Here is an 8,782-nt window from a genome sequence, read left to right as displayed (position 1 = left end):
TTAAAATTTTGCAGGCTGAATCTTATCGTGTTGGCCACTTTTTTGATGTGTTTCTTAAATGTGAGATTCGTGTCTAATGTGATACCAAGGTACTTGAACTGGGTTACCAATTCAAGTTCCTCTTCTCCGATGAATACGTTGGATCTGTTCTGCTCTACTGGTCGGTTTGTGAATGTCATACACACCGTTTTTTTTTGTGCTGAGCATAAGGCAGTTGTTATTAAGCCAGTCTTGTAACTTAGTTAGAGAGCCTGAGTTTGTTGGAGGTAATGACAGAGTTTGAACCGTGAGTGAAAATGACTGCGTCGTCCGCATACATCTGGACATTAAGGTCTGGGCACACATCTGGGAGGTCGTTTATGTACAGTGAAAATAACAACGGCGCAAGGATCGAACCCTGAGGGACACCAACTGTTGTACTGCGAAAAGGCGATTTGACCCCGTCGACAGTTACACATTGACTTCTGCTTGACAAATATGATTTGAACCATTGCATGGTGTTATCAGAGAAGTTAAAAAATGTAAGTTTGTTTAAGAGTACCTGGACACTTAATTTTTTCGGTGAACATACAATTGGCTGACTCAGTGGAATGGTGTGCCCTGAAGCCAAACTGCATAGGATGTAATGGAGTGAGACCTTCGTCCAGATGTTTGATCAGTTGATTTGCTACCCATTTCTCAGCTACCTTGGAAATAATTGGCAATATACTGATTGGTCTGTAGTTGGCCTCCTGTGTTTTGGAGCCGGATTTAAAAATGGGAGTCACCGTGGCCACCATCCAGGCTGGCGGGACTTTGTTTTGGTTAATTGATAAGTTACATTCAGAGGTCCTTTAACACAGACGCTTGGCCACGCCCCTCAGCATCTGATAGCAACACACAGGACAGCCTTTATCACATCTACGTGTCACACGTCCTGAGCACACTGTAACATGTGATTAATGTCATGAGACAGTCACAGTCAGCTGCTGGAAACTAAACTAAATGATTCAGTCTGTGATGTCATGTGACGTAAATATGTCGTGTGAGTGACGACTGTACGTAAATTTTATCACGCTATGTTAAAACAACTGTGACTTTAAGTTTTTAAACTGAGTGTAGGGACGTGAGTTATGTAACATTACGTTAAAACAACGGTAACTTTTAGGACACACACAGCGCTCTGCTGGGTGAAAGTCCAGTTTTGTTTGACCTCCCTCCTGTCGGTCTCTGACCTCCCTCCTGTCTGTCTCTGACCTCCCTTCTGTCGGTCTCTGACCTCCCTCCTGTCTGTCTCTGACCTCCCTCCTGTCCGTCTCTGACCTCCCTCCTGTCTCCTCTCTGACCTCCCTCCTGTCTGTCTCTGACCTCCCTCCTGTCTCCTCTCTGACCTCCCTCCTGTCCGTCTCTGACCTCCCTCCTGTCTGTCTCTGACCTCCCTCCTGTCCGTCTCTGACCTCCCTCCTGTCTGTCTCTGACCTCCCTTCTGTCTGTCTCTGACCTCCTGCAGCTCTGTGCGACATGCATCCAATGAGAGCCCTCTTCCTCATCCCCAGAAACCCTCCTCCTCGACTGAAGTCCAAAAAATGGTGAGTTTTATATTTTACTCCTCATCCTCCGGACTGTGATGTCACTCAGCTCCAAACATCACGTTTAACTTTCACCCTCCAGGTCGAAGAAGTTCTTCAGCTTCATCGAGGGCTGCCTGGTGAAGAACTACACTCAGCGTCCTCCGACCGAGCAGCTGCTCAAACACCCCTTCATCCGGGACCAGCCCAACGAGAGGCAGGTCCGCATCCAGCTCAAAGACCACATCGACCGGACCAAGAAGAAGAGGGGAGAGAAGGGTAACTATACATGTATATATATATATATATATATATATATATATATATACATGTATATATATTATATATATATGTACTGTATGTCCATACAGATAGAGTTTTATTGACTCTGTGAGAGGACATGTTCACACTATACTGACTCTGACTGAGCAGTTTTATTACGTGTCCTCAGATGAGACAGAGTATGAATACAGCGGTAGTGAAGAAGAGGAGGAGGAAGCATCTGAGCAGGAAGGAGAGCCCAGGTGAGAATATGTCATCACAGCACATATGTAACAGAAGAGGGGAGGATGATATGTGGATTATACTCCGTGTGTCGCAGCAGTTAAATATTGATATATGATCAATAACATTTCTTTATTTAACTTTATTCCATCTTCAGTCTGTTTAAGGAGCTAACAAACCTCTCACTGCACCTCCTCTGTAGCTCCATCGTCAACGTGCCAGGCGAGTCGACTCTTCGCCGTGACTTTATCCGGCTGCAGCAGGAGAACAAGGAGCGCTCGGAGGCGCTGCGTCGTCAGCAGCTCCTCCAGGAGCAGCAGCTCCGCGAGCAGGAGGAGTACAAACGGCAACTGCTGGCTGAGAGGCAGAAACGTATCGAGCAGCAGAAGGAGCAGAGGAGGCGGCTGGAGGAGGTGAGCTGAACAGATCCAACATGAGAGTTAACGAGAGTCAAACAATAAGATCACATCACTGATATGATTTATAGAGGTGGATGTTTAGATGATCACCAACATGTTTAACGAACAACCATAAAGAATATTTATTATTAATGAGACGTGACAGCGTCCGTCTGTGTTCATCATCGTGACCTGAAGGATATACAACACTTGTTGGACATATTTTGAGCTGCTGGACAGATGAAACAAACAGTCAGAGACATGTCTCTGGGCCATGGGACATTTATTTTATTACACATTTTACAGACCAAACGATTAATTGATTAATTAAGACGTAGAATAATAATCAGTTGCAGCTCTGACAGCGTTTTCTCTCTCGATCTACAGATAAAAATATTTTTATTGATGCTTAATGAGCTGAAAAAAGCTGTTAGAAAACTCTGTCTGTTTGTCTGTCGAGGACGAGTTTACCTTTATCTCACCTGTGGACTCAGGTCTCAGGTCTCAGGTCTCAGGCCTCAGGTCTCAGGTCTTAGGCCTCAGGTCTCAGGTCTCAGGTCTTAGGCCTCAGGTCTCAGGTCTCAGGTCTCAGGCCTCAGGTCTCAGGTCTTAGGCCTCAGGTCTCAGGTCTTAGGCCTCAGGCCTCAGGTCTCAGGTGTCAGGTGTCAGGTCTCAGGTCTTAGGCCTCAGGTCTCAGGTCTCAGGCCTCAGGTCTCAGGTCTTAGGCCTCAGGTCTCAGGTCTCTGGTCTCATTCCTCAGGTCTCAGGTCTTAGGCCTCAGGTCTCAGGTCTCTGGTCTCATTCCTCAGGTCTCAGGTCTCAGGCCTCAGGTCTCAGGTCTCAGGTCTCAGGCCTCAGGCCTCAGGTCTCAGGTCTCAGGTCTCAGGTCTCAGGCCTCAGGCCTCAGGTCTCAGGTCTCAGGTCTCAGGCCTCAGGTCTCAGGTCTCAGGTCTCAGGCTGTGTGTGCAGCTGCAGGCTGTGGGAGGAGTCAGGAGGGTCATGTGCATTGTGCATCATGTGCTTTGACCTGTCAGATTTTTACCTGATGATAACGACAACAGAGTCTGAAACCAGCGTCAGGCTGCAGAGTGTTTCTGACCGCGTCCCCTGAGACAGAGACAGACAGAGACAGAGACAGAGACAGTTCAGTGTGTCTCAGCGTGTGGACTCTGTGCAGCTCAGAGGACAGACAGACTCAGTATGTGATTCATGACGGAGCTTGTAGGCGAACAGTCGGAGACATACCTCTGTACATGTACTCCCCTGTTGGACACATGACTCCGCCCCCTGTGGACGCTGAGCGCACAGGGACGTCCTGCAGCTTGTCACCGCACATTCTCATGTCACACTGACGGACAGAAATCACTGTAATGTCTTCATGTGTCAGAGCGCTCAGTGTGACATCACTGCCCATCAGACTTAAAATATTACTGTAATCACGTCCTCACACAGGACCGCCAGCGTCCACGTCCTCAGCTCAGTCAGCATCTGTATTTATTCAAACGTCCTCCTCTGGGACAGGTGGACAAATACCTGAAGGGTTAGGGTCGGGGGTGGGTGGGGGTGGGTGAAGGGTATGGTCAGGGGGTGAAGGGTTAGGGTCAGGGGATCAGGGGTCATTTGTTGTCGTAGTTGTGTATTTTCAGCCTGACACATTATAACTTGTGTCCTGTGAGTGGAGTGAACCTATAACATGTCAGGTAACATCACAAACACTGGATGGGTCGTCTCCCGTTTTACTTCCTGTTCATACTGTGTGTGGTTACTCAGCTGAGCCGTGGTGACACCACAGTTTGAGGTGAAGGACGACAGATGGACCTGAGAGGAACAACACGCCACAGGTGTGTTCAGACACACGGCACATGATTCAGGATCTGATTTCAAGACTAAAAACTCTGCAGCTTCAGAAATCAGGAGCTTTGAAATCAGGAAGTTTGAAATCAGGAGCTCTGCGTCTCATGTATTGAGACAAAAAGTCAGAATGAGGACGCCCTCAGTCGGAACATGAACCGATTAATCGTTAACTCACTTCCTGTTTCCTCCCGTAGCAACAACGGCGTGAGCGTGAGATGAGGAGGCAGCAGGAGCGCGAGCAGCGCCGACGTGAGCAGGAGGAGAAGAGACGCATCGAGGAGATGGAGCGACGCCGCAAAGAGGAGGAAGAGCGCAGGAGGGCCGAGGAGGAGAAGAGGAGGGCTGATCGAGAACAGGTATGAGTCCGAGTCATGGACATGGACACGAAGTTCATTTTTATGAAAGTGAATCAAAAGTAAAACTGATGAATTAAATTGAAACGTTTCTGTGAGCAGATATTTTAGATCTGCATCTTAAAGGACAATCATATAATATATATATATATGTATATATATACATATATATATATAAGCTCACACTCATTTTATTTTTTTTCCCCAAAACTGTTCAAAGATTTGAACCATTTTCTCATCAATTACCTCTGGAAATCATTACCAAAAATCTGAATGTGCTCAGCGAGACGCGGCCGCCATGTTTATTTGACTGTGGCTCAGACGTTGTTTCTGAATTTGATCATTTCTGTGCGTCATGCTGCAGTGACAGTAAAATTCTCAGTTGGAACTTTTTCTCCCCAAAAACAAAAATTGTGTAATTTAAAGAATTTAAGAAAACAAATATTTTGTGATTTGGTGAAATCTGTGTTAATTCTTACAGTGAATTAACACAGATTATAAAGAATGCTGCTTATTGCTGTAACGTGTGTGTTTGGGATGAAACAATGCTGATGAGTAAATCAACGGTTTGTCCGACAGCTGATGTCGATGTCTGACGGATAAACTGGTGCATCTCCTTCATCAGATTAAGATGATGTGTGCGTAAATGATCCTGCAACATTGAGCTGATGGGGGGGCGGGCTGTGTTTGATTGACAGGAGTACATCCGGCGTCAGCTGGAGGAGGAGCAGAGGCACCTGGAGATCCTGCAGCAGCAGCTGCTCCATGAACAGGCCATGCTGCTGGTGAGTGTTTGAACCTGAGACATCGTGTTCACCTCCTGCTCAGAGAGAATCAGAATTCATCTCTATGCCGTCCTTCAGACACTTTCTTCTTTTCTCCTCGTCTCTCTCTCGTTATGTTTCCTGATGAAGGAACTGTTAATTTCTCCGTTACACAAACTTTTCCTCCGAACTGAACTGAGTCCAGTTTTTGGGACCAACTTCTGACTGACTGCCCTCAGTGATGATGATGTCATCACCAGGAAACAGAGGGTTTCCCCTGTTTCTATTCCAGATGTTGGCAGGTCTCATACGCAGGTTAGTTTTTGTTGAAAGGATTCACAGAGGATACTCACAAAATGACAGGATGTGACCACACACGTCCTCACACATCACTTTATCATCAGCTGCACGCCGCGGCTCAGTCACACTGATACACCGAGTTTCCTTTATATCATGATGACATCATCATCATCATGGCTTCACACTTGGATCCTGTCACAGTTTAATATTTAAAACACTCAAACACAGATTAACAAGAATAAATCTTTGACATCTGATTTAATCACGTCTGATATTTCTGAAGCAGCCTCATTGGAACCATCACTGTTTAATAATGACGTGATGTAATGAGTGAACAGCTGTAACAGATGTGCGGTCACACACTCTGGACTCACATGAAGGCTGTTTAGTTTCAGAGGGTTTTAGAGGGCTGCCCCCCCCCCCCCACACACACACACACAGTTAATATATTTGGACCTGACCCTTCATTAAGACTGTCTGTTCCAGTTTCTCAGCCTGATTAATTCAGACACTGATGAAGGTCTGATACAGACACACGTCGTCCTCTTCATCGTCACATCTTTATGATCTGTGGTGAAAGGCAGGTTTTATTACTTTGATCTGATCTAAAACCTAAAAAGGTTGAAACTGTAAATCGGAGACAAAATAAATCAGCCTGACCTCAGGGGTTAGGGTTAGTGAAAAGAAAAGATAAACAGCCTCGTCATTCTCTGAGTCCTCGTCGTCCTGTCACAGTTTTCAGTCACGCCCCTCGCTGCAGCTCAGACTCGACATCTCATGATGACCCTTCCTGTCGTCTGTAGACCGAACCGAAACACCAGAATAAATGTTGGCACTGAACGTTTCTGCAAACCTCAGATGTGTTACATCATGTGAACATTGTATATAACAGAGATGATGAAACTAGCTTAAGGCACAAAAACAACTCGACTCTGTTTGAACAATGATCTTTTCTTTCTAAAATACCTGGTTTTGGTTCAATGGTCCCCCGGCTAGAGACGCAGCGACGGCTTGGTAAAAACAACCACTTATTTCTGATCTGTTCTGTACGACATCTATTGCACGTCTGTCCGTCCTGGAAGAGGGATCCCTCCTCAGTTGCTCTTCCTGAGGTTTCTACCGTTTTTTTTTCCCCGTTAAAGGGTTTTTTTGGGGAGTTTTTCCTTATCCGCTGCGAGGGTCATAAGGACAGAGGGATGTCGTATGCTGTAAAGCCCTGTGAGGCAAATTGTGATTTGTGATATTGGGCTTTATAAATAAAATTGATTGATTATTTCAGCATGATCTCCGCTGGAAATGCAGCCATGTCTCTTCACAAGATCAATCACTAAATAAATCAAATGAAATAAAACACTTTTTTCTGCAGAGTCCTCGTGGAAACAAAGTGATGCGTTGCTGAAAAACAGCGACGACTCGCTAACCAACAACCAGTTTAGTTGTCTGTTGGTGTTGAACGTTGGTCTGCAGTTTGGCAGCCGTCACACCGTCACGCCGTCGCACCGTCGCACCGTCCCCTCCACCTCCTGATGACAGAGTCAGCTCAGAAATGCTGATATGATACATATGAAAAGTACAAACCAATCAGTGGTTTGAGGAAACGTCCAGTGCCAACATTTCCCTGTGGAGACTGTGTGACCATAAGAGTTGTGTAACATGTGGGACGGTGTTTCTCCTGATAGAAGAACATGTTGTGTCTCTGTCCTAATGCATCTCTCTCCTGAAGCTCGGCTGGACGTCAGACACACAGGTATGAATGTTTGGAGAGTCCGAGTGTCTGAGGAGTCGTCAGCTCTAAAGAATTAAGTAGTGTCACAGCCTTCTGTCAGAGGTTTTGCTTGAACGTGCTCCTTCCTGTACTCAGGAGTATAAATGGCGGGAGCTGGAGGAGCAGCGACAGGCCCAGAAGCTCCAGAGACAGCTGCAGCAGGAGCAGGCCTACCTGCTGTCCCTCCAGCAGAACCAGAACCTGGATCTTAACAAAACAGCCCATCAACAGAGCCCCAAACCCCCACAGAGCCTGGACCAGGACAGGACGAAGCCCTCCCAGAGCCTGGACCAGGACAGGACGAAGCCCCCCAAGAGCCTGGACCAGGACAGGATGAAGTCCCCTCAGAACCTGGACCAGGACAGGACAAAGCCCCCCCAGAGCCTGGACCAGGACAGGATGAAGTCCCCCCAGAGCCTGGACCAGGACAGGACGAAGCCCCCCCAGAGCCTGGACCAGGACAGGACGAAGCCCTCCCAGATCTTGGACCAGGACAGGACGAAGCCCCCTCAGATCTTGGACCAGGACAGGATGAAGCCCCCTCAGATCTTGGACCAGGACAGGACGAAGCCCCCCCAGAGCCTGGACCAGGACAGGACGAAGCCCTCCCAGATCTTGGACCAGGACAGGACGAAGCCCCCTCAGATCCTGGACCAGGCCAGGACGAAGCCCCCCCAGAGCTCTGAACCGGACCCAACTAAACTACCGCAGCATACAGACTCTGAAAAGACGAGTCAGAGTCACAGTCTGAAGAAAACTACACAACCCAGGCTTCCTGTCGCTGAGGTCGAAGGCCCCGCCCCTGACTCTGAGCCAATCAGAGAGGTGAACCTCGCAGCGACTGCTGTAGAACGCTTCCTTTGCTTGTGTGTACTCACTCCCGCAGCTTCGGGTGTTCATGTGTTCATGGTGATGGCTCGCTGCTGGTGTGGGGTGTGTGGACGCTTTGTAGACTTTATTAACGTCTCTCTAGCTCTAATCATTTAACAGGTCCATGATGCAGATACAGACCAACAGGCGTCAGACAGTTTTACCACACTGAAGTCAAAATGGAGCCAAAAATAATATACAAAGACCTTTTTACAAGATGGTGTAAATAGGTTCATTTTGTCTACTCAAATTAGATTCAGTGTAGAAAGTTTATTTTTTTCAGACAATGAGTTTTTAAGGAGATGTAGTTTACCTTGACATGTTTCGACTGTCACTTCAGTCTTCTTCAGAAGCGTCATCTGACGTGCGTCATGACGTGTCTTTATCAGCTGGTAGTATCCCGGAGGCGTGACCAGCCTGGCAAATC

The 8,782-nt window shown here is 47.2% G+C and overlaps 1 protein-coding gene across 1 annotated transcript in view; it reads left to right on the top strand.

Moving 5' to 3' along the window:
* Positions 1-8,782, top strand: part of LOC126393394 (mitogen-activated protein kinase kinase kinase kinase 4-like) — a 124,554-nt gene that overhangs the window by 81,406 nt on the left and 34,366 nt on the right. The window contains exons 7-13 of the mRNA XM_050049545.1: positions 1,481-1,568; positions 1,651-1,826; positions 1,999-2,071; positions 2,254-2,464; positions 4,498-4,659; positions 5,355-5,441; positions 7,582-8,310. Of these exons, the coding sequence (XP_049905502.1) occupies positions 1,481-1,568; positions 1,651-1,826; positions 1,999-2,071; positions 2,254-2,464; positions 4,498-4,659; positions 5,355-5,441; positions 7,582-8,310 (1,526 nt within the window). The remainder of the gene's footprint in view (positions 1-1,480; positions 1,569-1,650; positions 1,827-1,998; positions 2,072-2,253; positions 2,465-4,497; positions 4,660-5,354; positions 5,442-7,581; positions 8,311-8,782) is intronic.

This window comes from Epinephelus moara, chromosome 7 (assembly GCF_006386435.1).
Source record: "Epinephelus moara isolate mb chromosome 7, YSFRI_EMoa_1.0, whole genome shotgun sequence".
NCBI lineage: Eukaryota > Metazoa > Chordata > Actinopteri > Perciformes > Serranidae > Epinephelus > Epinephelus moara.
The sequence above is the reverse complement of the archived record's forward strand: the minus strand, read 5'-3'. Positions and strand labels throughout refer to the sequence as shown.